Genomic DNA, 26,087 nt, shown 5'->3' on the forward strand with positions numbered 1-26,087 from the left:
AATGCATTTGAGAACTACACTAGGGAACTATTTGTAGCATTTGATGTGTTATACGGGTGACCTGAATAAATCATTACAGCAATGTAGTAAGATCAGCAGTATTTACAAGCCTCTGACACACAAATCAACAAGCATACAACTAGAGAACCACTCACCAACTCGAGATCTAGCAACCATTGCAGCCTCGCAAAGAAAAGAGTACAGAAGAAGGATACAAACGCAGATCAAAATAAGAAAAAGATGAATGCGAAACAATATTACAAATGATTCGGAAAAACTATTTCAGTCACAGATGATTTAAATCAGGAAATGAAGTAAACCGACAAATTCCAAGTGACTGATTGATAGAGCGAGCTTGAAACAAGAATATTTATCAGCCAAGTCTGCTTGAAACCGTCTTTGGAACTAATGAATTTGAAGACTTCTCCATCCTGAACCAAAAAACTATAAGATCAGCCTCATGTGCCTTTGAGAGAGAGAGAGAGAGAGAGAGAGAGAGAGAGAGAGAGTACTTTGTTATATCATCAATGGCCTTCATGACTTCCGTTGAACTGGTTTCCAACACCTGACCTCCAACCACTATCTCATCCAATATTGTATGCAGCTGCACGCCACAAACAAAAACCATGAATTGAAATAGTAGCATAAACAACAACACAAGATCAGTCGGAGGAAGCACAAAACCTTATTGAAGTTAAACACAATGTCAAGCTCGCAAACATTCTTGAAGCATTTGTCCAGTGTTTCCACAAATACTGAAAATGAAAAATGTTAGCATAAACTCAGGACTGCACTTACCAAAAATACTCGAGATTATATAAACTCATAATTATTTTTTTGAAATGTAATAAGTTTTTTATTCATTATGAAAATAATGATAAAAGAAAAAGAAGGGAAAACCCTATGCCCCTAAGAATACAATGGAAGGGGAGAGAATTCCTACCCAAAGACTACAATGGAAGGGGAGAGAATTTCTACCCTAAGACTACAATGGAAAGGAATTCCCAACAGCAAGGTCCAGTATGGTTTGCTGGTCATGATTTTGAGAATCAAATAAAAAGTATTGACACTGTTGAGGGCTATCTAAGTATATGGCTTTCAATATGCTACTCTTTCAAAGGATCACATTTTATCCAGAAAATATAGAAACACCCATATATACCTTGTATGAGGTCAAGCATGGCTAAGTCATTCTCACAACTGTCAAACACAAAAATAAAATAAAGTGTTGCGTAGTGCTTGTAGACCAAACGGGAATCCTGCAAAGTAGATGAATGGATCACAAAGAGAAAGTAAGCACACAAATAATGGATCACGTATGCAACATTATTACACTTTCCTCGTCAGATAAATAGTGAAATAAAACACACTCCCTCAAATATCAATAATTTCATGCCTCTTGGTTATAAAATTTGATTATCCGTACCCCCTTGCCATTCTATTTTTTTTCTAAAAGAGTAAAAATCCTGATTAAAAGATCAATATATTTCTACTATCAAATAGGCCAACTGTCCCCCCTTTTTAATTTAAGGTGACACCATATATCCTACACAACATCCACATAAGCTATTCTAACCTAAAATAATGCACCCACTTCTACTTATTTACAATACCAAGAAAATGTGCATATCTTTGTCTACCACATTTTGTATATTTTAGAAATCAGAGAATTGCAACACAAACAATTGAGAACTACACCATACCTGGCCAAAAATTGCATCAGCTTGAACAAAGTTGCTAACATTCTCTGCTCTACTGCATAAAACTGCCAACAAAGCCACACAGCATAACCATAAAAATAATATTCATGCATGTGCCTAAAAAAAGTAACAAATAGTATCTAAATCTTGACACTATGGAAGCTTCCAATATATCTAATTAAACTTATACCTCATGAAATTTTAGTGTACACCTTTAAAATGTGAATTCAAACCTTTTGAAACCAGAAGGCTAAACCAAAACCAGAATGTTTCCATTTAGTGCCATTTGAATACAACTTCAGTGTTTGCTAGCATCTTCAAGTAGTTAAAAAGTGAACTAGCTAAAAAGATGATTTGACTAAAGTAGAAATCATAAGGCACAAAAAGCATCCTTTCACAACCTCCATATATGCTTCGAATCAGCTCCTGCTGCTTCTCCGCTGGCTAACATCAAAATTCACCTGAACAAGTTAGTGACCACTTGAAATATTTAAAAAGGAAAATATAAACATAAACCTCTCAAAAAATTATGCACTTTAACAATATTAATAGTGCAGTAAAGACTTGCTATTCTGGTATGTGTAATGCAAATGTTAAAAACAAATACTTCAGAGAAAGGTAGAAGAAAATATTTAAAAAAATAATTCCAAGAGCATTTAAACACACTTGCCTACGTAAATTAAGATTAGGAAACATCAAAATGATTTTCTGACAAAATTACATGAGAACAATAACTTTTAGAATTTTTGCATACCAGGAAGTTATAGAATTTGACAAGACGAGGCTTTCCCTGTGTATTCATCACTATTACAGCCTGAATCATGATGAAATGACTGCCCAATCCCTTGGCTAAGCAAAATATAGCCTCTTTCTTCTAATCCTTTACTTAGTCCTGTACTTCAAACAAAAAAGAGGCTTTGTTATCAGCAGCAATTGTATCGCTTCTGCCCAGATTCATACTTTAGAAGAGTAAGCAAAATTAAGTGAAGGTATCCATATCTCATTCTTTTTCTCTGACAAGAAATCTCGCTTCAACAAAAAATGGCCATAAGTAGCAACCACTAGCTATCTCATACATTGGATCAGCTCTAGTGATTGAACCCACACCGGTGTAGGAGGCAATTCTATGTGCAAAATAGACTAACGCCAAGAAAAGCAAATGAGTCTGACAATTTCAAAACACTGATGCAACTTGGACTTCAGGATGTACGAGAGAATGCAACAATGAGACGAAGAAAAATTTAGGAATACGAGTGGGCAAGGGTCGGGACGCCGAAAATGCCCATGACGGAGTTGGAAATCCAATCCCGTTCCCGTATACCCTGGACTGTTAGAGATAAGGAGAAAAACCAATTAAGGAAAATTCGTTCTCTAATGATCTTCCAACCAATCAATCATAAGACATCAAACACTATAGATGGCTGTACAAAACATCAAACTGTATAATCAAACTCATTATAATGTAAAATCGACAGAAATAAGCGAAAAACACATAATCTAAAACGATTAAAAAAGGGGAACATTTTATTAACAAAAATAGAAACTATAAGAGATAAAGAGAAAAAAATTAAAATAAGAAGTAAAGAAACTTACGAACACTTCAGCTGGGGGATTCATCGGTCAAAATTAGAACCCATTTGCTCGAAATCGGCGGGAACAAGCCAAACGCTCGACAATAGTAAAAAATGAGAAGAAAAAGTCGTGATTTTGGTTAGGGCCGAACGTATGGGGTCGAAAATCAAGAAAATGAGGGAGGGGGGGAGATTGAATGGCGAAATCGCAAGAAAAATGACCAAATATGGTGATTATGGGGGAAAAGAGGGGGCTGAGTAAGGGTGGTTGCGAGCGAGAGGAAGTAAGAATACCCCTCAATCTCTCAATTATAACCGGGTCAGGGTTTTATAGCAACCCACCCAATTCCTTCAATCTCCCTGCTTGGAGTGGGTCAGTTTCTTCGGGGGATAGTTGATTTATTGGTTTATAGTTGTAGGGTCCAGACATCTTTGATTCAATCATCACTACCGTCGATCATGCAAGTCCTAGACACTTCGAACGGGTTGGATCATCGTCAACGTGTTCCTTTACCTTGTTTCTTAAAACTAACAAATACCCTTGTAATGCTCTTTATTTACACCTACACCAGTGTACCGGCCCGAATCCTAATCCAATTGGCTCCTCGCAGCGTAGACAGATCTGAAGGAGAGTATAAAAGCCTGGCTTTCATTCTCCAAACCCTAGCCCGTCCATCCATTTCTAAACCCTGAAAGCCCCCGCGAAGCAGAGGAGCAAGAGATGGGTCGTGTGATCCGTGCACAGCGTAAGGGTGCGGGTTCCGTCTTCCGCTCCCACACTCATCACCGCAAGGGCCCTGCTCGCTTCCGGTCGCTCGACTTCGGCGAGCGTAATGGGTACCTCAAGGGTGTCGTCACCGAGGTCATCCATGACCCCGGCCGTGGTGCCCCTCTCGCCCGTGTTACTTTCCGCCATCCCTTCCGATACAAGCACCAGAAGGAGCTGTTTATTGCGGCCGAGGGCATGTACACCGGACAGTTTGTTTACTGTGGGAAGAAAGCCACTTTGATGGTTGGCAACGTGTTGCCCTTGAGGTCTATTCCGGAGGGAGCTGTCGTTTGCAATGTAGAGCACCATGTCGGAGACAGAGGGGTTCTTGCTAGGGCGTCTGGTGATTATGCGATCGTCATTAGTCACAATCCTGATAACGGGACTTCAAGGTGAGGCTATTTGTGCATGATTACTTCTTCTTTTTTTAAATTAATCTCTATCTCGTCTTTTATGGCACCTTTGGGGCTTTTCTTGTCTCTTTATAGAAGAATTAAATTGGGTTGATTGAAATAGATTATGTACTCGTTATATTTCTCTCTCAAGTTTTCTATGCCATTCAAAAAAAATTGTTTTTGCGTCTTCTTTGATTGAAGATTCTTTCCTTTTTCTTTTAAATCTCGCATTTAATGATATTATGCTTGGTGTTTTCTTATGTAAGATGGATAGATTTGGATATGTGCTAAAACATATGTTGTATTGTAGTTCTTGGGCTATGTTTTTTCTTGTTTTTTGCTCCCGAAGAATGCTTAATTGCGAAACTCGTTCTATTTATGGCGATAATACTTTTTCTCGTACATTTCATTTAAAATAGAGTGTAAACTCAGTCGTTTATCTAATCATTGTTACACCATCACTTTCTTTTTAGTATTTGTTTTTTACAGAATATCAGTGGTTAGATCTGAATAATCAATGTGTTGCGTGGGTTCTGTTTAGTTACATTAGAGATGCCTATTTTACATTATTTTCAATGCAATTTTTTTTTTCTGATCGCGTCCTTAATGACTGTAATAGAGCACTGGGTAGTCTAATAACTTGAAATTGTGGCATTAAAATTTTTATTTGGAAGCTTATCTCCAAATGTTTTGTATTGGCTTGAGATTCATCTCAGAATTTGCTATGAAAGTTTTATACTCTCTTGTTAGTCCTTGTTAGTCATAGGGATAAAGTCTCTGTAGTACTGCTGATTCTTCTTGTGTTGAACTTGCTATCAAAGCTTCTTTATTTTTTATGTGTCAATTGTCTTTTTTCCTTTTTGTTACCCTGTCTTGTGGATGTTAGCTTTTCTACATAGTAACTTCCATGGAGTGGGATGTTTATTTACAGTTCCATTGTCGGTTAAAAACTTTTCAATGGCTGATGTGTTCAATTATTGATGAAGTTAGTGGGATCTCATTGTTGTCTACAAAAAGAAAATTGTTTGTTCTCTTTGGGAACTTTTCTGTTGGTATCTTCGAGCAATTTCATGGTTCATGTGAAAAATGGGTATCCGTGGTAGTATATGTTTGATTGACAGTAATAGTTGGATTGACTTTCCCATAACTCGGAAAACTAGCTCATTTCAAAGCACAAATGGTGTGCTACTGCAAATAGTTGGGGTGTGTAAATAGATCAATCAGTAGCAGGCTTAAACCGAGCTTGGGTTGCAGATAGTGTGTTAGTTTAAGAGGCTTGTTTGGAATATGGGTGGGAAATATATTATGCAACTTGTTGTAGTCTTTACTTATTTAATCTTATGTTGCTTTTTATCTTGATGCATCATTTCAGGATCAAGCTTCCATCTGGAGCCAAGAAGATTGTACCAAGCGGCTGCAGGGCTATGATCGGTCAGGTTGCAGGAGGAGGTCGTACCGAAAAGCCTCTACTTAAGGCTGGTAATGCGTACCATAAATTCAGAGTAAAGAGGAACTGCTGGCCCAAGGTTCGTGGTGTGGCTATGAATCCTGTGGAGCATCCTCATGGTGGTGGTAACCATCAACACATAGGTCACGCCAGCACTGTCCGTCGTGATGCACCACCTGGCCAGAAGGTTGGTCTAATTGCTGCAAGGAGGACCGGTCGTCTACGTGGTCAAGCTGCTGCTACTGCTTCCAAGGCCGATAAAGTTTAATGGGATAAATCCAGATGTTTTGTTGTTTAGATTTTCTTTCTCGGGTTCGTTTGTTTGAACAACCTTTTCCCCTTTTTTGTTGTTGCTGGAAAATTAAGAACCCATCAAATTTTTTTCCTGAAATTAGGAGTAAGATTTGTCTCCTGTCTATGGATGAATTAAATGCTTGGTTTTTATCTTTCGTCGTATTTGATCCTGAATTGCTGTTATATTGCCCTTATAATAGTTTCATTCTTTCCATTCTAGTGCAGCTTCCTCACTCTAGAATCTTTCCTACGAACTTGATATACGATTATGGCCATCCAATCTACTTTCCGTGCCGTTCCTTGCACCCTGTTTGGTTGCAGGCGTCTTCGTTTATAATCGGTCTGGTGCTTAGGTAGATGATCGAGAGGAATGAAGATGGTCTCCAGTACAAAGGTTAGGCAACTCTTTTCGGAACGCATCGGTAAAGCGTATTCTGTTTTTGGGGAGGGTGGACTAAACAAACTTTGAGATCAAGCCATGTACACAAGTTTCCTGCTCAACGCATCTCACTTGAATTTCATACTGAAGCTGACCTGTTCTCCTTCTGAAGTAGGCTGTTTGTTATTAGTACTTCTGTCCAAGAGAAAGATAAAACTCGCGGGTTCATTACATTAATCAAACCCAAAAGAGTCACAGGAATGAACCATTCATCATGTCTATCAGTAAAAATGGAAAAATGGAAAACGCAAGCTCTGATTGAGCCTGGCACTTTGCCTCTAAGTTTGGACTGAATTTGCTTACAGGTATATACACGCAATCAATCACATTTCTCCTCCTCCGGAGGCAATTTCAAATTATACTTGTCAGAATCTTTCGACTTGGAAGCCACCTCCACTAGCTTCTCCGCGTCCTCCCTCCTCGATGCCTTCATAAACCCGTCAACCACCTGTTGCAGCACCTCACTGTTGACGCGGCACCTTTGGCGAATACTGTCCTTTGCCAATTTGAAAGCTAAACCCAGTTCACCCTCCTCGCAGAGGTAAGGGATCATCGTCTCAAAGGTCCGCCAGTTTGGGGCGCATTCGTTTGTAGTTAAATCCGCGAAGACCCTCTTCGCCTCCTCTATATTCCCATCAGAGCAATAAGCTTTAATTAAGGAGTTGAAACTGAAGATATCGGGCTTCAATCCTCGACTGCGCATTTCGTCGATCAACTGCAAAACGTCCGCAGTCTTGCCCTCAGTAGCCAAAGCCTGCATCTTTTCGTTGAAAGTAACCACATCGGGACTGATATTACGTTCTTCCATCTTTGCCCACAACTTCTCCGCGTCCGAAAACCGGTCGGCACGATAGAACCCATGTAAAAGGGTATTGAAAGTGATCACAGCGGGCTCCACACCCTTGGCCTCCATGGTCTTCAGCAAAGAAAGAGCCTCATCCAAAGAACCCATCTTAGAGTACGCCAAAATCAATATATTATAAGTGATATTATCAGGAGATATGGACAATTCCGACGACAATTGCTGAAAAAGCTCCGGAACCTTTCCATGAAGGCCAGAATCTATTGCGGCAGATAGAAGGGCATTCAAGGACATCACGGTTCGCGGGCAGTTGAGTTGAACCAATTCGTCGAACAGTTTGCGAGCTCGATCGAACATATGGGACTTACCACATAACGCAATGAGACGGACAGCGAAACCCTCGCTGGTGATATCCGGGTACTTTTTGTGTGCGTCGATGATTTGTTCGATGGAAGATACTCTCTGAGCAGCGGCGAGACGGCGGAAGGTGACCTCGTAGACGCGGTGCTTGCAGCGGAAGCGGTACATCTCCGAGTTAGTCAAGAATTTCTTCACGACCTGATCAAGGTCGCGCTCTTTCAAAATGTCATTGACCATTTTGCTGACGACCGTGGAAGACGAAGATCCTCCCGAGGAAGAGGAGCGGGAGGAGACGAAGACGGAGAAGAGGCGATTGGCATTTCGGAGAAGGTAAGAGGAGGGTGCGAAAGCTCTCATTTTTTGGGAGAAGCAGCCGTGAAACAGGGGTTTGAAATGGAGGTTTTAGGGTTTAGGCGCCTTCTCTTTGTCCTTTGAGTCTTTTATGGTTCCAGATCCAGAGATCATATGGTGGGTGGAGGAGGGTTGTGGGCCGGATCACAGCATTGGGCAAGTCGGCGTATCACAGAAGTGGGCTTTTACTATAAAAGAGTTGTGTTGTAACCCAACTTTCACCGATCCTATCCCGAATCTAAATAGATTTGGCCAAATTATAATAAAGTGAAATATTCTGAAAAATATTTTAATTTAAAATTAGAATTATGTAAAAATTTGGTACATCGATGACAAATCAATCAAGGGATTGGATTTCAAAAAAAGAGAAACTTAATTTAATTGGTTAATTAAATTATGTTAAACAATTATATTAATCAAGAAAAATTGAATCCTTGGTATAAGGTTTCAGATTCTCTTATTTTCCTATAATAGGATCAAACTTCATGTAAAACAATTATTTAACGAGGACTCTGCAGCTTGTTTCAAGTACTGAAATCAGTAGGAACGATTCAAATGCAGACATTAATTCTGGTAGGAATGATCCTGCCAGCTTTTGCTCATCTTGGAGATGACCTATCATCCACTTCAAAATTATTTATTTAGAAAGATGATCTTGTTGTCCAAAATCCCAATGTTCAGATAATCATTTTTCTTCTATTTGGTGCTGCTGTTAATGTCAGCTCTTGGCAACCTCACCAAACTTCGACCCTCTGAAGAGCATGAGACTATAAAAATGGTGGCACTCGCTGTCTGAAGTAATGAAACTATAAATGCAGGCTATGGAAGAAAGAGAAAGAAAATTCAATTGAAGTAGGTTATATTTGAGTTTTAAAGCTTCCTGATCAGAAAAAGGAAAGAAATAGAGGAAGATGGGAAAGGTAACCATGAACAGCAATCTGCAAACCTGCAACGAGAGTCGACGAAGGAGCTTGGCTCTCACTAACACGGCAAGAGATACAGTAACTCTCATTAATCATTGGAAGCACAGTGGTGAGATACAATGGTTCTGGAAAGTTTCTACCCTAATTACAGTCAATCCCGTCTACTCGGCGGCCTTCAGCGACCAGTTTCTCGATAACTTGCTCGAGATTTGAGAAGTTGAACGAAACGTATGGGACATGAACTGATCACAAAGTCCACCCCTTTTGCTGAATCAGGAAACTCACCGTCGAAGATATCCCACTACAATGCTGGAGAATTATTAATGGACCCTCCTAGCGTAGGGTCCCCAAGAGTTCATCCATACTCCCTGGAATTTGAATACAGATCTGCTGGTGCTTCTGTTCTCTCCCTCTGTTTATAAATCGTATTGTAAGCCATCTGTGGTCTTGTGCTCCGGCGAAATGGCTGCAATTAGAGCCCTTTACTCTTCAGCTCATTTAGCTGGAGACTCATGGAGGAGGAAGAGGGATGTGTTGGCAGAGGCTGAGCAAGGGTCTCTCGGCCTGGGGTGGGTGAATCGCCCATTTCATAACAACAGCATCTCCCTGAAGCTGCAGTCGCCACAGCAAGTGGTAACGCTGGTGCTTTTTTATCTTCTTGCTTTCTAAAGCTTCTGAAGTGTGATAGCTGCTGCTCCTGCTTTTTTTTTTTTTTACTTTCGTCCTTTTAGCTCTCCTCTAAACTCATGTTCTTTCACTTGCGTTCGTAGATACAGGAAGCTGATGGCTGCATAACGAGAACTGACCAACTGAAAGAACAAGTTAGGCGGTCACTGAGAAGAAACACACTTGTTTCTGATCTGCAGTTTATCGATACCCTTGAGAAACTAGGGATTGCTTATCATTTCGAAGAGGAAATTGATGAGATTTTTCAGGAGTCTGTAGATAACAAGGGTGACAGCTATGAAGACATCTTCTTCACGTCCCTCCGCTTCAGACTGCTCAGGCAACATGGCTTCGATGTTTCACCAGGTAGCTCTTGTTCTGGAAAAACCGTATTGCTACTGTTTGCCCCTGAGCTTCTCGAACTAATATGTGTACTTCATGACAACCAGATGTATTTCGCAAATTCGTGGATACAAAAGGAAACTTCAATGATGCCCTGTGTAAAGATTCTTGGGGGATACTTAGTCTTTATGAAGTTTCCCACTTGGGTGCAGATGGAGAAGATATTCTGTCTCAGGCCGTGGAGTTCTCAACGGGGCATCTCAAAACATTAGCATCTCTTGAAACCAGTTGCGCTAAAACCTCAAGGTTTTAGTGAAAGGCGCAACAAGACCTTATACAAGGACCGGCCCAGTCGATATCTCAACACTCCCTCGCACGGGGATAACCCGTGTACATTCGGGTCCCAACATACAAGGGACAAATTTGGGGGGAACGGGATTCGAACTCATGACCGACTTGCTCTGATACCAAATTGAAACCAGTTGCGCTAAAACCTCGAGGGTTTAGTGAGAGGCGCAACAAGACCTTATACAAGGACCGGCCTGGTTGATATCTCAACAACATCATCAGTATCAAGACCAGCAGATAGCCTTCTTCACAGAGAAATCGCAAAGGCCCTGAAGGTTCCCAGGCATAGGAGGATGGTGCGACTGGAAGCTAGGCGCTACATTGAACAGTGGATAGAGGAAGCTGGATTCAACAATCTAGAGCTCCCAGAGCTTGCAGCCTTGGATTTTAACACGGTTCAATCGCTACACCAAAAAACAGTTCGCATGATAAGGTAAACGCTTTCAAAATCAAATCATTGATAGCCTTGCAATGATCATCAGGACCATGGAAAGCTAGTACAGATGAGCAATTAATATATACTGAAAGTTGCAAATTAGAGTTTGTATATTTAAAACTTGAAGAATTTTTATGTCTGATCAGGTGGTGGGAAGAACTGGGTCTGGCCCACAAGTTGAATTTTGCTCGAGATCGGCCAATGGAGTGCTACTTGTGGACTCTGGGGATCAATGGATGAACTAATCAGCTTCACAAACACGGTACAGAGGTTGGCTTTGGGTTTCCGTTGCGGATCCGATCCTTATCTATTGATATATTAAATCAAACCAGCCATGGCCCAAATAAATTCCTCTGATGTTTTCTTGGTCAATGCTAGATGGGATCTTGCTGCGATGAACGAGATCCCTGAGTACATGAAGATATGTTACATTGCGCTGTACAACACCACCAACGAGATCGCTTACAGCTTCCTCAAAGGACATGGCTGGAACACCACTGATCGACTAAGGAGAACAGCATGTATGGCCTGTCTCTTCCTTCTTCATCATCTTTTACTTCCTAAATTAAACTGTTGGTCATTCCTTTTTGAATATATATACGCAGTGGGCAGACTTGTGCGAAGCTTTCCTCGTTGAAGCAAGATGGTTTTCCGAGGGAAAGGTCCCTCATTTAGAAGATTACTTAAGGAATGAGTTACTACTGGAGGAACTCACATGGCACTACTTCATGCTTTCTTTCTCATAGGAGAAAAAATTACAGACGAGACTGTGAGATTCATGGAGCCATATCCCAAGCTGTTTACTTCCGTAGGCAGGATCCTCAGGCTCTGGGAGGATCTGGGGACAGCCAAGGTCAGTCAATTCTAACAATCCATTAACTTGCCAAGCAACATATAAAAATGGGTACCAGTAGAGGATCCAAAAGCCGTAACATTTCAGTTTCAAACTGTTTCAGGAAGAGCTACAGCGAGGAGATACTGCTTCTTGCTTAGAATGTCTGAAGAGAGATGAAGGGGTTTCAAGCTCATACAAAATCGATCTCTCGACGAAAAACCCTCTTTCCAAAATGTCTCAACTTGCTGTCCCGAATAGAGAGGTTTTCGTTTAAGTTATCCGTCGGGTCACAACGTGGATCCGAAACGGGCAATCGGGTTTCGCGGGTACTCGGGTATTCGGGTATCCATTCAAGACTCCCAAATAACAAATCTCCACCTTGGCTTGAATGGAAATAATCCTCTCTGAAAAATGAAACTGTCTATCGCCATCTCCACCTTGCCCCTTAGGGCATCCTCCTTAGATACTGCGAAAACCAATAAAGTCCAAGCAGTGCTTGAACTTGAGTGTAGGAACTAGTTTGGTCATCATATCTGTTGTATTCTCTGTGGTACCAATCTTTTTTACTTCAATCTGGCCCTGAGAGACAATATCTCTCACAAAATGATATCTGACATCAATGTGTTTAGTTCTCTCACAATACATCTGATTTTTAGCCAAATGTATAGCACTCTGACTATCACAGTGAACAACTGTAGCACCTTGTGGCAAACCAAGCTCACCAAGTAAACCTCTCAACCAGATAGCTTTTTTCACTGCCTCAGTCACAACCATGTACTCAGCCTCTATAGTGGATAAGGCAACTGTAGTCTGTAATGTTGCCTTCTAGCTCACTGCACAACTCGAAAGAGTGAAAACATAACCTGTCAGAGATCTCCTCTTATCATGATCGCCAGCATAATCATAATCAACATAGCCAACTGCACCAGTATCTCTGCAACCTCCAAATACCAAACCAGTACTAGTAGTACCCTTCAGGTATCGAAATATCCATTTCACAGCCTGCTAGTGTCCCTTGCCAGGGTGTGCCATATATCTACTTACAACAGTAACCGCATGTAAAATATTTGGACGAGTGAAAACCATGGCATACATAAGGCTCCCAACTGCACTCGCATAGGGAACATGGGACATGTGCTCCTCCTCCACCTCGGTCTGCGGTGATAACTCTGTTGAAAGTCTGAAATGAGCAGCAAGAGGACTGATCACAAGTTTAACGTCTTGCATCCCAAAACGCTCAAGTACCTTCTCAAGATAACTCTTTTGTGACAGGTACAACTTGTTTGCCTTTCTATCCCGGTGAATTTCCATGCCCAATATTTTCTTTACTGCGCCCAAATCTTTCATCTCAAAATCACCACGGAGTTGAGCCTTCAGCTTGTTGACCACAAACATATATTTAGCTGCAATAAGCATATTAACAACATATAACAACAGTTACACAAATGAGCCATTTGAGAGCTCCCAGAAGTAAACACAACTGTCATGCTCACTTCTGGAATAACCATGGTCCACCATAAACATGTTGAACCACTTATACCATTGTCTAGGTGATTGTTTCAGCCCATACAAAGATTTCTGAAAGCAAACAAACATAGTCTTCCTTTCCCGAAACAAAAAACCTCTCTGGCTAATGCATATAAATCTGCTCTTCAAGCTCACCATGTAGAAAAGTTGTCTTGACATCAAGCTGCTCTAGCTCTAAGTCAAACATAGCAACCATAGCAAGCAACACGCGAATAGAGCTATGTTTCACAACAGGTGAGAAGACCTCAATGAAGTCTACACCCTCTCTCTAACTATAGCCCTTTGCCACTAAACGTGCCTTATATCTAGCATCGTCATCACCTGGAGTTCATTCCTTTCTCTTGAATACCCATTTGCATCCAACAATCTTCTTGCCCTTCGGTGGTTTCACAAGCTCCCAAGTTTGGTTCTTTTGGAGAGATTTCATCTCTTCATTCATGGCAATAGTCCATTTTTTTGAATCACTACCCATGACAGCTTCACTGTAGTTCGAAGGCTCTTGAAATTGAATTGTCTCTGCCAAAGTCAATGCATAAGCCACCCATGTCTGCATAGCCATACTTCTGAGGTGGCCTTATCTGCCTCCTCACTTGATCTCGAGCCAAACTGTATTGTTGCTCTTGAGATGCATCTTCTACCTTACTAGAATCTTACACCCTTTCCTCAATAGACTGAATTGGAGTGTTTTCAATATCTCTACTAGAAATATCACACTCAAGCTCACCTGCTCACTGATACCTCGATTTTTGCCTTTATCAACAAACTCCTTTTTGGGGTGAATGATATAAGTTTCATCAAAAGTAACATCTCTACTAATGAGAAAATTAGGTGACTTGGGATCAGTACACCATAATCTATAGCCTTTCACCCCAGATGCATAACCCAGAAATATACATTTCTTCGCACGAGGTTCTAATTTACCCTAATTCACATGAGCATAAGCTGGACAACCAAAAATTTTCAAACCTGAATAATCAGTAGGAGATCCAGACCATACCTCAACAGGAGTCTTACACTCAATAGCAGTCAATGGAGATCGATTCACCAAGTAACATGCTATGGAAACTACCTCAGCCCAAAAATCTTTCCCCAAACTCGCATTAGAGAGCATACACCTAGCTCTCTCCAAAAGTGTCTTGTTCATGCGTTCTGCGATACCATTTTGCTGAGGAGTGTGCCTAACTGTGCGATGCCGAACAATTCCCATATTCTTGCAAAAATCATTGAACTCCCCTAAATAGAACTCTAAACTATTATCAGTCCTAAGCCTTTTGATTTTCTTTCCAGTTTGATTCTCAATCATGGCCTTAAACTGCTTGAAAGAAATAAACGCTTCATCCTTACTCTTCAACGGATAAAGTCAAACCTTCCTAGAGTAGTCATCAATGAAGGTAATGAAATACCGAGCACCACCCTTTGAAGGAACACGAGAGGGACCCCATAAGTCAGAATGTATATAATCCACTGTACCCTTAGTTCTGTGGATTGTCGTACTGAATTTAAGACGCTTCTGTTTCCCAAAAACACAATGTTCATAAAAGTCTAAATTCCCTATTTTCTAACCTCCAAACAAACCCTGTTTGCTCAAAACTGTCATTCCCCTCTCACTCATATGCCCTAATCGCATATGCCATAGACGAGTCGTGTCTGAATCTGAATTTGCAGATGAGGAAACTGCTGCAATACCTATGACTGTACTGCCCTGAAGCACATAAAGGTTGCCAACCTTCTTCCCTTTCATCACAACCAATGCACCTTTATAGACCTTCAAAACTCCACCTTCAGTTGTATATCTACAACCAAGGGAATCAAGAGAACCCAAAGAAATCAGATTTTTCTTCAAATCTAGTACATGCCGAACTTCTGACAAAGTCCTCACTATACCGTCATGCATCTTGATTTGAACCGTTCCAATCTCGACAGTTTTGCAGGGCATGTTGTTCCCCATCAAAACTGTACCACTATTCACCGAATGATATGTCGTAAAATAATCCTTGATAAGACACATGTGGGAGGAGCAGCCCGAATCAAGTATTCACTCATCTTGTGAGTGTACAACACAAGCATCAACTGTGAGAACATATTTTGATCCATCATAATGATCTTCAGCAAACCCAGTAACATCTTTCTTTCCTTCTCTTTGAGTTTTGGACAGTCTCGTACAAAGTGACCCAGTTGTTGACAATAATTGCACTTGCCCCATTTCCCTTTTGACTTCGACCTAGAATGACCACTGCCCTTAGACTTTGCTAACTCCTTTCTCTTCATTCGCCCTCGAACAAACAGACAATCTGCTTGTTCCTCGTTCCCACTGGTAGACACCTTCTTCCTTAACTCCTTAGAGTATAAAGATGTCTTAACATCCTCTATAGAGATGGTATCGTGCCCATGGAGCATAGTCGTAACAAAGTGCTCATAGGAAGAGGGTAAAGAGCACAGTACAATCAGTGTTTGATCCTCATCTTCAATGGTAACATTAATATTCCTCAAATCTATAACAATCTTATTGAATTCATTGAGAAATTCTTTGAGAGATGTACCTTCTTTCATCCGAAGAGTGTAAAGGCGCTGTTTCAAATACATATGCATAAGGCAATTGCCATGTCATGTGCAACGTAAGCCCTCACTTCGTCGATCTTTCTCCTCTCCTCTCCTCTCACTCCCTCTCCTCTTGCCCGCCACCGATCCCCTGCTGCCACCACTCAGCCTCGACCTTGCCCTCGACGCCCCCCTCTCCTCTCCTCTCGCCAGCCGTCGCTCCCCTACTGCCGTCGTTCGGCCTCTCCCTTGCCCTCGACGTCCCCCTCCTCTAGCCCACCACCGCTCCCTCTTCCTTGATCTTTCTCATCTCCTCTCCTCAAGTCCACCGCTGCTCCCTTGCTACTGCTCGGTCTCGACATCGCCCTCGACGCCCCCCCACCCCCCCCCCCCCCCCCCCCCTATCAACCGCCTCCCCCTCCACCACCACCACTTCCACCTCCACCTCCACCTCTACCTCCACCTTCATATTTTTTCAGTTCATATTGTAAGATTTTTAATTAACTAATATATTTTTTTAATAATTTATAATTTTTAAAATAAGGTGATAAAAAGTATACAAATAAATTGTATTTTTAAACTCTAAAATAACTTTTTTTATAATTTTTTCAATTTATAAATATTTTAAATCCACAATAAATGGGTAACAGTAAGATTTTTTCTATTTATAAATATTTTAAATCGATAATATGTTAGTAAATTTTTTAATTAATAGTATATTTCTTTTATTTTTAATTAAGAAATATTTTAATCGATAATAAATGGTGTTAAATAAGTAAGAGTAAAATTTTTAATTATTTATTATATTTTTTAATAATTTATTATTTTAGATATAAGGTAATAAAAAGTATATTTACAAATTTGATTTTAAAATAAAAACAAATATTTTCAAATATTTTTCATTTAATGACGTGACATCTTACCTGGCATATGACGTGTCGAAATAGTGATGTGGCAGTTGATGTGTCCATCTACTCATGTAGTGCAGATGACGTGTGACACATAAGCAGTCAAAGCATACATGTCACTTTTGACTTACACATGTACAGAGGACCGGTCAAAATTGGGTATTTTTCAAAATAAGTTAATGGCATCGTTGTTCCTCAAAATATGTTTTTGAAATTGGGTCTTTTGGTAAAAAACCACATTAATGGCGGCCATAGTAGAGTATTCAGAACCCGCCATTCCAAACTGTTACAGGAAGAAGTGCAGCGAGGAGATACAACTTCTTGCTTAGAGTGTTTGAAGAGACAGCATGGGGTTTCCCGTGAAGATGCGAGAAAACACGTAAGAAAGCTCATTCAAGTTGGGTGGAACTCACATGGCACTACTTCATGCTTTCTTTATCATAGGAGAAAAAATTACAGACAAGACTGTGGGATTCATGGAGCCATATCCCAAGCTGTTTACTTTCGCAGGCAGGATCCTCAAGCTCTTGGAGGATCTAGCGACATCCAAGGTCAGTCAATTCTAACAATCCATTCATTTGCCAAGCAACATATAAAAATGGGTGCCAATAGAGGATTTTTCAGAAGTCGTAACCTTTCAGTTCCAAACTGTTTCAGGAAGAGCTGCAGCGAGGAGATATTGCTTCTTGCTTAGAATGTCTAAAGAGGATGAAGGGGTTTCCTGGGAAGAAGATGTGAGGAAACGCGTATGAAAGCTCATTCAAATGGGGTGGAAGGAGCTCAACAAAGAGTTATACTCTCCAAGTCCTTTGTCGTTGTCCATGGCCAGAGCTTCCCTAAACCTAACAAGAATCGCTCATGTTGTTTATGAATTCGGGGACGACGATAGATGTGCCAGTATTGACGACCATGTCTCATCTTTGCTCGTGAACCCCATCGACCAGGGGAGATTTTCAAGCCCTCAACTCGAGCACCCCCAGTTGCCCTATTGGTCCTAATCATGTATCATATCGACTTTTTTTTTTTGTCAGATTTTGATAAATCAACTTAAAGTTGGCCATGATCTCATTTTGCTATATCATTAAAGAAGCTCAAAATAGGAGAGATTACATGAAAAGAATTGGAAGCTAAGAACGAGAAGAAAACAACAAAGTAAAACCAATATAGTTAAGGATAGTCTCACATACATTAGTGATTATAAAAATCTTGCATTTATTAGTTGACAGAAGAAGTTTCCTTAAATGGCTAGTCATTTTGGGATAGGACCTTGGACCCAATTTCACTTGGTATCAGAGCAAGGTTCTCATAAGTAGCCAAATTATCCATGTACCTATACGTGAGGGGGATTGTTAAGGATAGTCCCACATACATTAATGAGTATAAAAATCTTGCATTTATTAGTTGACAGAAGAGGAGTAATCGAGAAAAACCACTTAACCCAATCAACCACTTCCCAATCCAAGTTGACCTAAGAGAGTAATATTTATATTGTAACTAGTTAAAGAATAAAAAATGGGAAAATTGAATTCTAGTAGGGGTAATTTAAAATCCATGCATTGGTTGTTAACTATTTTTTATTTGTACATTACTTCTAGTAGGTGTAATTAACACTCCATTGCACACATTTTATGTATTTTGTTTTTTAGCTACCTAAACAAGAGCACCAAACAGACACCCACATGAATCACGCCCCATCCCCTGTCGGTGCGACAGTGCCGCCCACTGTTTATTAGTTGAATTGTACCCTATCACCAGCCTATCACCATCCCACGCTGCAATTGGTAATCCTCTTACTCCTCTCCAGGGAACGGAAATGGCAGCCATTAGAGCCCCTCACTCTTCAGCTCATTCAGTTGGAGATTCATGGAGAAGGAAGACATATGTGTCGGCAAAAGCTGAGCATGTGTCTCTCCGGCTGGGTTGGGATCATCGTCCATATCATCACAACTACGTCTACCACAAGCTGCAATCGCCTCATCAAGTGGTAAGGCTGGTGCATCTTATGTTCTTGCTCCCTTTTGATTTCATTTTCTTTCTTTCATGGTGTTAGCTCTTCTCTGAAACACATGCACCTTTCTTCATTTGTTAAATACGGGGAGCTGAAGACTGCTCAACGAGAGCTGACCAACTGAGGGAACGAGTTAAGCGGTCACTGAGGCGAAGCACGCCCGATAGTGCTCTGCAGTTAATCGACACCCTTGAAAGACTGGGGATTGCTTATCATTTCGAAGAGGAAATTGATGGGCGTTTGCAAGAGTCTGTACATAACAACCATGAAGACATCTTCTTCACCTCTCTCCGCTTCAGACTGCTTAGACAACAGGGCTTCGATGTTTCACCATGTAGTTCAGGTTCTGGGAAAACCCCTAAAGAGGCTAATTTTTCTGCCCATTCGTTACTGGTTTCCCTTGAGCTTTTTCTAACTTATCATCTGTATATGTATGCTCTATGAATACCAGATGTATTTCTCAAATTCTTGGATACGAAAGGAAACTTCAATGATGCTCTGTCTGAAAATTCTTGGGGGATGCTTAGTCTATATGAAGCTTCCCACCTGGGCGCAGATGGAGAAGATATTCTATCTCGCGCCATGGAGGTCTCAACGGAGCATCTCAAAACATTAGATGCAGTATCAGGACCAGCTGAGAGGCTTCTTCGCAGAGAAATCGCAGAGGCTCTGAAGGTTCCCAGGCATATGAGGATGGTGAGGCTGGATGCTAGGCGCTGCATTGAACAGTGGAGAGAGGAAAGCTTCAAGTATCTAGAGCTCCGAGAGCTTGCAGCCTTGGATTTTAACACGGTTCAATCGCTGCACCAAAAAGAAGCAGAAAGCATGATAAGGTAAACGCCTTCTAAATCAAATGAGATATAGCTTTGAAATGATCATCAGGCTCAGTGAAGCTACAGATGAGTTAACTGATATTGAGCTAATATTCACCAGTTGGCATGTTTAGATCTTAAAGAGAATTTATTTGCCTGGTCAGATGGTGGGAAGAACTGGATCTGGCTCGCAAGTTGAGTTTTGCTCGAGACCGGCCACTGGAGAGCTACGCATGGGCTCTGGGGATCTTCTGGGAGCCGTGCTACTTGAATTGCCGGACGCATTTAGCGAAGACAATAGCTGTTTTACATGTCATTGATGATATCTTTGACAGACAAGGATCAATGGATGAACTTGTCCGCTTCACAAGCGCGATACACAGGTTGCAACTGGCTTTTAGCTTCCAATATTGCAGATTCACTTGAGCTCAATTTATCTGTCAAACCACCAAAGACACGATCAAGCTTTTCTGATATTTCCTTGCTTGCTAGATGGGATCTCGCATCGATGCCCGAGCTTCCCGAGTACATGAAGATATGTTACATGGCGCTGTACAACAACACCAACGAGATCGCTTCCATCGTCCTCAAAGAACATGGCTGGAACATCACTGATCGACTAAGGAGAACAGTATGTACGGCATGGCTCTTCTCCAGCTTTCTCAATCTTCTTTTACTTACTGTCTAAAGCTGATGATCGTTTGTCTCTGATACAGTGGGCAGACTTGTGCGAAGCTTACCTCGTTGAAGCAAGATGGTTTTCCGACGGAAAAGTGCCTCCTTTAGAAGATTATTTGAGGAATGGAGTTACTACTGGAGGAACATACATGGCACTACTTCATGCGTTCTTTCTCATAGGAGAAAAAATTACAGACGAGACTGTGGGATTCTTGGAGCCATATCCCAAGCTGTTTACTTGCGCAGGAAGGATCCTCAGGCTCTGGGATGATCTGGGAACATCCAAGGTTAGTCAATTCTAACAACCCATTCACTTTCTAAAAACCACATTAATGGCTGCCATAGTAGAGAATTCAGAACCCGCCTTTCCAAACTGTTACAGGAAGAAGTGCAGCGAGGAGATACAGCTTCTTGCTTAGAATGTCTGAAGAGACGGCACGGGGTTAAAGCCCGTGAAGAAGATGCGAGAAAACACGTAAGAAAGCTCATTCAAGTTGGGTGGAAGGAGCTCAACAAAGAGTTCTACTCTCCAAGTCCTTTGCCGCTGTCCGTTACCAGAGCTTGCCTGAACGTTGCAAGAACAGCTCAAGTTGTTTATGAATCCGGGGACGACGATAGATGTCCCAGTGTTGACGACCTTCTCTCATCTCTGCTCGTGAACCCCATCGATCATGGGAGCTTTTCAAGCCCTCAAATAAAGCTTCAATAGTTGCGTCCTAGTCTTGTATCATCTCAACTTCGTTTGTGGTCCAATTCCAAAAGAAACCTAGCTTCGTTTGGGGTAAAAAACTCTGTAACAAGCACTTTCTTCTTGAGTTATAAATTTTCACTTGCACTTGCGAAACACTATGGAAGCAATTGAGAGCTTTGAAATTTGATATATGTAACACTTTTTCTAATATTCTAAAAACTAGCCATTTATGAATGTATATAGTTGTTTTGGCATTTTACATAAATACGTAAAAATAAGCTCTAAAAAGTATAAATAAATATTTAATAAATTTTATTTTATTATTGAACATGTTGGTAGGTCACTTACAAATTTTTTATTACGGCATCAACCATTGGCTTTGTAAACTAAAAGCTATGGTTATAATAAACCTTCGGGCCATCGGTTATGATGTTTAATGCCAACAATTTATGTAAGATCATCGGCTATCATTCAATAACACCGATGTTTCATTGGAAACTGTCAATTATTTGTTAATACCGCCAACTATTCTTCCATAGGACAATAAGTCTTATTCCTTTGTACATGAATTCTAGTAGGGGTAAAAACACTTTTTCTTGAGTTTTAAGTTTGTACTAGTACTTGCGAAACACTATGGAAGCAGTTGAGAACTGTTAGGATATCTTGAAGTTTAGGACGAGTCTGATATATATAACACTTTTTCTAACATTCTAAAAACTAGTCATTATAAATGGATGAGGTTGTTTTGGCATTTTACAAAAATAGGTGAAAATAAGCTCCAAAAATTACGAACAAAATTTAAAATTTTCAATTATGTTTTTTGTGATTAATGCAGTTGATGACTCGACCTTGTGGCTAGAAGATTAGTTAATTATATTTTTATTAAGACGTTATTATTTTTATATAACATTATAAGTTTATAACTAATTTTTTATAATTATTTACTTATAATTATTTATTATAATTATTTTTAATTATTAAAAATCCCATTATAGATTTCTATATTTAAATATATTTAATCTTAATTCTTAATTATTCTTAATTAAATATTTTTTATATGAAAAAGTGGGGTCCCTTATTTTTAGTATTTTTTAAATTATTATAATTACCCATTATAAATTTCGGTATTTAAATATATTTAATCTTAAGATTATAATTAATAAAAATAAAATAAGAAACATAGGTTTGTTCTGAACTTGTTCTATGTCGAGAGTACCACATTTTGTATTTTAGAGCAATTTCATGAGGGGCGAGAGTTTTTCAGTAAACACGTTCCTCGACCCCGGAAGATTTATTTTTGTTTGCCGCTTGTTTTTAGGTGAGATTGAACCTGGGAATTGGTAAGTTGGCGTCGAGTTTTGGCTGCCCTGTGTGAAAAATCAGACGAGCCTAACGTCGTTCATCATCTCGGATTCGATTGCACAAGATCTGCGTCTAATCAGGTTTTCCTAAGCTCCTCCTTCTCTGCTTCCCTGCTTCCCTTTTTTCCGTTTTTAATCTTTTCTTGGTTTTCTTTCAAGTTCCAGAGCGATGCTGTATTTGTTTTGTCGGTTTGCATAAAATTGTGTTAAAAAATCATTGATAAACTACACTTCTCATGAGAAGTTCTCATACTCTAACTATATCCGTCTGAAATTTTATATATTTGCTGACGGTTTGGTTTATTTATACTCCTAACTACGTCCGCCTGTAAGTATGTTATTTCAGGAAATTTATTTCACACTCGGTAAGTTGTGTTATTTGATTTGGTGTTTGATTCAGTGACTATCCTTTGCTTTTATCTTGTACCCTTACATTTTCCACTGATTTCCAGTCAAATTGGTGTTCATTTTTTTACTTTTACCGTGCAATCCATCGGTCTTACATGTTGCGAAGATTTCTGATAAAAGATTAACGATTTGATGAGGAAAGAAGATCCTAATAACGATCTCATTTTTCTCATGTGACTGCAAGGCAGTAGGCTAGCTTTTTGCACGATTTCATTTTTCTTGCGTGCCCACGTCAATAATTCTTGTTTAGGTTGCCTATGGACTTTTATTTTAATACTTGTTTTCAGTCATGAAGGATCCGTATCTTCACGTAATCACTAGTTCCATATGTTCATATTGATCGCAGTTTCCATCTAAAGAAGCTCTTATGTCTCAAGACCCCGCATTTTGTACTTAATCAGTCTGCATATGAAAATACAGTTACCAATACCTACATTAATCGAGATTGACAGACAATGGGGGAGCTGGAAGTTGAGAAGCATGTCCAATACATCTTAGCTGTTGGAAAGGTTGGTGATGAGTTTATTCTGTAGGTCAAAGGCTGGCATTTGCTCAACTTTGTCAATGTTTCTGCATTCTGACGTGCAACTACGCTGCAGAAGAAGGATGACTTTGAATCACAGGTCATGGACCACTTACGAATGAATGGTGCTTATTGGGGCTTGACTACTCTAGATATCCTTCAAAAACTTGACACTGTTGACCCAGATGAAGTGGTTGAATGGGTAATGCAATGCCAACATGACTGTGGTATGTGAACTACGATAATGGTCAAAATACCTGTTATCTATTTGGAAGGACATTTTTTTTCAGAATTTATCCCAATTTCTCTAGCATGCTTAGATGTTTTCAGCTGTCCCTTAAAATGCACAATCTGGACCAACATTGCAATTGAGAAACAGCATATGCTTCCTACCTAGATACAATCTTCAATCAAAGATTTGAATGTAGATGCATATAAGTTGAAGTTAATCTGTTCATTATTTGTATTTCTTTGATGCAGGAGGTTTTGGTGGTAATGTTGGGCATGATCCACACATTCTGTATACACTTAGTGCAGTTCAGGTTCTGGCCCTTTTTGACAAATTAGATGTTCTGGACATTGAAAGGCTGTCAAATTGTATCCTTAAAGTGCAGATTGTTAGCATTTTGTTTTTACCTTGTTCATGGATCTGAACTTTTTCTGTTTTTATGAAAAGATCTCATGATAGTCCATTTGTTGAAAGATTTTTTAGGAACCTACACCCAAAAAATAGCAGCATCCACTATTTATGGCATGTTTTAGGATTTTTTTTTTTAAATGGCTGGAGCTTAAATGGTGCTGCTGATTTGTGGTTTTATTTCGGTCTTTTGCTTGAGAGAACCACTATTTACCTTGATTACTCTATTCATGTTTAGTTAGATGCTCAATATTCCACATGATACGGATCTATTTTATGTAATTTTTATAATTTGATTGAATGCTAACTATGATGCATATGGAATTTGGAACCTCCCTAATTGGAAAATGTAGTCCAGCATTTCTTGTTTCACTTAATCTGGAGGGTAGGTGTATCTGGTCTGCAGAATGACGATGGGTCTGTTTCAGGTGACATGTGGGGTGAAGTTGATACACGGTTGTTTGGTCTTCTTTGCCCTTTTCTTTTGCTTATGGAATTAGCTACATCAAATATAAATAATTACTTTTCTTCTTGACCCATACCTGTAGGTTTTCTTATTGTGCAATTTGCTGTCTTGCTATACTGCACCGCTTGGATAAGATTAATGTAGAAAAAGCTGTAAACTACATTATGAGCTGCCAAAATTTGGATGGTGGGTTTGGTTGCACACCTGGTGCAGAGTCTCATGCTGGCCAAAGTATGTATTTCTAAACCTTCATTTATATGGAGATTGTTTCTCTTTTATTCACTGGTTACTCCATGGATGCCCTAATTTGATTTTGGTGCAAGTCAAATGCATCTGGAGTCTAGACGGCCAAGATCTTCTGTTATAAACTTCAGGAATGTCTTGAGTAGGTGATTGCAGTCAGGAGAGTTATAGGAAAATTTGAATAATACAAAAATTGCTCCCAATTGCAAGCGATGAGCCAAAAGTCTGCAATATTGATCACTGTATTTGAGTCAAGTGCATTTGAACTTGGCAGTTTATATTGATTATAGTTGAAACATTCTGGCTGTTGGTTAATTAATGTGATTGGTGAACAACTTTGATTGTAGTTTTTTGTTGTGTGGGTGCTCTTGCTATAACTGGTTCCCTGCATCACGTTGATAAGGACCTTCTTGGTTGGTGGTTGTGTGAGAGGCAAGTTAAATCTGGCGGTCTTAATGGCAGACCTGAAAAGCTCCCTGATGTGGGTAACCTCTTTGAACTCAGTTTTCTATCACTCACTGTGAAGACTTTTTTTTTTGTGACCATGTAATTTTACATCCTTTCAGGTCTGTTACTCATGGTGGGTGCTTTCTAGTCTGATCATTATTGACAGAGTTCATTGGATAGACAAGAATAAGCTTGCGAAATTCATCCTAGATTGTCAGGTGTTTATTGTGACTCTATTCTTTTTGCTGCTTACTGGTTTATTATTTCTAACTAAAGAGCTCATTAAATGAAAGGACAAGGAGAATGGAGGCATCTCCGACAGGCCAGAGGATGCTGTTGATGTTTTTCATACATATTTTGGGGTTGCAGGTAAAATAAAGAGGTTATCGTTCCAATCATTACTGTCACCATTTCTACTGATCATAACCTCATTAAATCCCACCCTGGATAAAATGATTATCACCATTGTCCCATGCTTGATGAATTTATTTTCTTTCTACTATGACATCTTCAGGCCTTTCGCTGTTAGGATATCCTGGTTTGAAAGCTATAGATCCAGCATATGCCCTGCCAGTTGATATTGTAAACAGACTTTTCTTTGGCAGGTAGAAAAGGTCAGTCAATACTTTTAACTATAAAAAGAGATCTCTTTGTCTCTGCATTCAAGACATTAGTTCTTGTCTTGTGCGTATGGGTTTACAGCTCATTTCATTGTTGATAGATGGTGAAAGCTCTGTGCTTGAGGTTGTTATGGCAAATAAGGTATTGGGGAGCTGTTGGGAGGCAACGCTGGAACAGGGAGATTTTTTATGTTTTGTCTTTCTTAGGAAACTAGCTGAGATAGATGACTTTATGATACAAGCACAGAAGAGAAGACCCAAATCTTTCCCTGGACAATGAATGTGTATTGCCAGTGAATCCTAGCTATACTCTTCCATCAGATGGTTCAAACGATTTTATTGAGGACTGAGCTGTCTTCTTGTCTGATAACAACCAGTCCTTGCTTGTAACTATAACTATAATACTTGTTTGTATAAGGAAATGACTGCAGAAATGCAAAGGCATTAGCTAAGCTTTAGTTATGAGACTCCAACCTTGAGCAATATAGACCCATAAATTGTCTTCTTGTCTGATAACAACCAGTCCTTGCTTGTAACCAAAA

The 26,087-nt window shown here is 39.9% G+C and overlaps 5 protein-coding genes and 1 pseudogene across 7 annotated transcripts; 4 read left to right on the top strand and 2 right to left on the bottom strand.

The window, feature by feature from the left end:
- Window positions 1-30: 30 nt before the first annotated feature.
- LOC137965981 (AP-3 complex subunit sigma) lies at window positions 31-3,538 on the bottom strand. 2 transcript variants are annotated; one of them, XM_068812403.1, is made up of 8 exons: window positions 3,294-3,538; window positions 2,455-2,592; window positions 2,102-2,144; window positions 1,704-1,765; window positions 1,163-1,259; window positions 685-755; window positions 513-604; window positions 31-431 (listed from the first exon to the last, which is right to left on the bottom strand). In XM_068812403.1, exons 2-8 carry the CDS (start codon window positions 2,521-2,523, stop codon window positions 374-376), a joined length of 492 nt encoding a protein of 163 aa, XP_068668504.1. In that variant the 5' UTR covers window positions 2,524-2,592; window positions 3,294-3,538; the 3' UTR covers window positions 31-373. The 2 variants fall into 2 exon arrangements, with proteins under 2 accessions (XP_068668504.1, XP_068668505.1); XM_068812404.1 differs by having other exon boundaries at window positions 2,455-2,597.
- A 409-nt stretch (window positions 3,539-3,947) lies between these two features.
- LOC137966213 (large ribosomal subunit protein uL2) lies at window positions 3,948-6,328 on the top strand. Its single transcript, XM_068812768.1, has 2 exons — window positions 3,948-4,432; window positions 5,808-6,328. The coding sequence occupies exons 1-2, from the start codon at window positions 3,993-3,995 to the stop codon at window positions 6,148-6,150; spliced, it is 783 nt and encodes a 260-aa protein (XP_068668869.1). The 5' UTR covers window positions 3,948-3,992; the 3' UTR covers window positions 6,151-6,328.
- Window positions 6,329-6,680: 352 nt separating this feature from the next.
- Window positions 6,681-8,192, bottom strand: LOC137966321 (small ribosomal subunit protein mS78 (rPPR3a)-like). The gene has a single exon (XM_068812903.1). The coding sequence runs from the start codon at window positions 8,132-8,134 to the stop codon at window positions 6,935-6,937; it is 1,200 nt and encodes a 399-aa protein (XP_068669004.1). The 5' UTR covers window positions 8,135-8,192; the 3' UTR covers window positions 6,681-6,934.
- A 1,321-nt stretch (window positions 8,193-9,513) lies between these two features.
- Window positions 9,514-17,701, top strand: LOC137965451 (probable terpene synthase 11; annotated as a pseudogene).
- Window positions 17,702-18,464: 763 nt separating this feature from the next.
- Window positions 18,465-20,858, top strand: LOC137965452 (monoterpene synthase TPS4, chloroplastic-like). Its single transcript, XM_068811727.1, has 7 exons — window positions 18,465-18,570; window positions 18,757-18,993; window positions 19,111-19,492; window positions 19,636-19,854; window positions 19,964-20,102; window positions 20,188-20,436; window positions 20,532-20,858. The coding sequence occupies exons 1-7, from the start codon at window positions 18,465-18,467 to the stop codon at window positions 20,856-20,858; spliced, it is 1,659 nt and encodes a 552-aa protein (XP_068667828.1).
- A 1,225-nt stretch (window positions 20,859-22,083) lies between these two features.
- On the top strand, window positions 22,084-26,018 carry LOC137965847 (geranylgeranyl transferase type-2 subunit beta 1-like). Of its 2 annotated transcripts, none has more exons than XM_068812214.1 (11): window positions 22,084-22,282; window positions 22,956-23,118; window positions 23,209-23,359; window positions 23,613-23,729; window positions 24,159-24,225; window positions 24,318-24,466; window positions 24,826-24,959; window positions 25,045-25,143; window positions 25,219-25,294; window positions 25,440-25,539; window positions 25,647-26,018. In XM_068812214.1, exons 2-10 carry the CDS (start codon window positions 23,065-23,067, stop codon window positions 25,532-25,534), a joined length of 942 nt encoding a protein of 313 aa, XP_068668315.1. In that variant the 5' UTR covers window positions 22,084-22,282; window positions 22,956-23,064; the 3' UTR covers window positions 25,535-25,539; window positions 25,647-26,018. The 2 variants fall into 2 exon arrangements, with proteins under 2 accessions (XP_068668315.1, XP_068668316.1); XM_068812215.1 differs by having other exon boundaries at window positions 23,030-23,118.
- Window positions 26,019-26,087: the final 69 nt, after the last annotated feature.

The sequence above is a fragment of the Aristolochia californica genome, unplaced genomic scaffold (assembly GCF_029961685.1).
Source record: "Aristolochia californica isolate CCGP_79_NKW_82.1479 unplaced genomic scaffold, dmAriCali1.0.hap1 SCAF_5, whole genome shotgun sequence".
In the NCBI taxonomy this organism is placed as follows: domain Eukaryota; kingdom Viridiplantae; phylum Streptophyta; class Magnoliopsida; order Piperales; family Aristolochiaceae; genus Aristolochia; species Aristolochia californica.

Coding starts and splice junctions, on each gene's coding strand:
- LOC137965847 (XM_068812214.1), top strand. CDS start 23,065: ATGGGGGAGCTGGAAGTTGAGAAGCATGTCCAATACATCTTAGCTGTT. Junction 23,360..23,612: donor GCAATGCCAACATGACTGTG/GTATGTGAACTA, acceptor TCTTTGATGCAG/GAGGTTTTGGTGGTAATGTT. Junction 23,730..24,158: donor CATTGAAAGGCTGTCAAATT/GTATCCTTAAAG, acceptor TCTGGAGGGTAG/GTGTATCTGGTCTGCAGAAT.
- LOC137965452 (XM_068811727.1), top strand. CDS start 18,465: ATGGCAGCCATTAGAGCCCCTCACTCTTCAGCTCATTCAGTTGGAGAT. Junction 19,855..19,963: donor TTCACAAGCGCGATACACAG/GTTGCAACTGGC, acceptor CTTGCTTGCTAG/ATGGGATCTCGCATCGATGC. Junction 20,103..20,187: donor CTGATCGACTAAGGAGAACA/GTATGTACGGCA, acceptor TCTCTGATACAG/TGGGCAGACTTGTGCGAAGC.
- LOC137966213 (XM_068812768.1), top strand. CDS start 3,993: ATGGGTCGTGTGATCCGTGCACAGCGTAAGGGTGCGGGTTCCGTCTTC. Junction 4,433..5,807: donor CCTGATAACGGGACTTCAAG/GTGAGGCTATTT, acceptor GCATCATTTCAG/GATCAAGCTTCCATCTGGAG.
- LOC137965981 (XM_068812403.1), bottom strand. CDS start 2,523: ATGATTCAGGCTGTAATAGTGATGAATACACAGGGAAAGCCTCGTCTT. Junction 1,766..2,101: donor GATTCGAAGCATATATGGAG/GTTGTGAAAGGA, acceptor CTTTGTTGGCAG/TTTTATGCAGTAGAGCAGAG. Junction 605..684: donor TTGTGTTTAACTTCAATAAG/GTTTTGTGCTTC, acceptor TGTGGCGTGCAG/CTGCATACAATATTGGATGA.
- LOC137966321 (XM_068812903.1), bottom strand. CDS start 8,134: ATGAGAGCTTTCGCACCCTCCTCTTACCTTCTCCGAAATGCCAATCGC.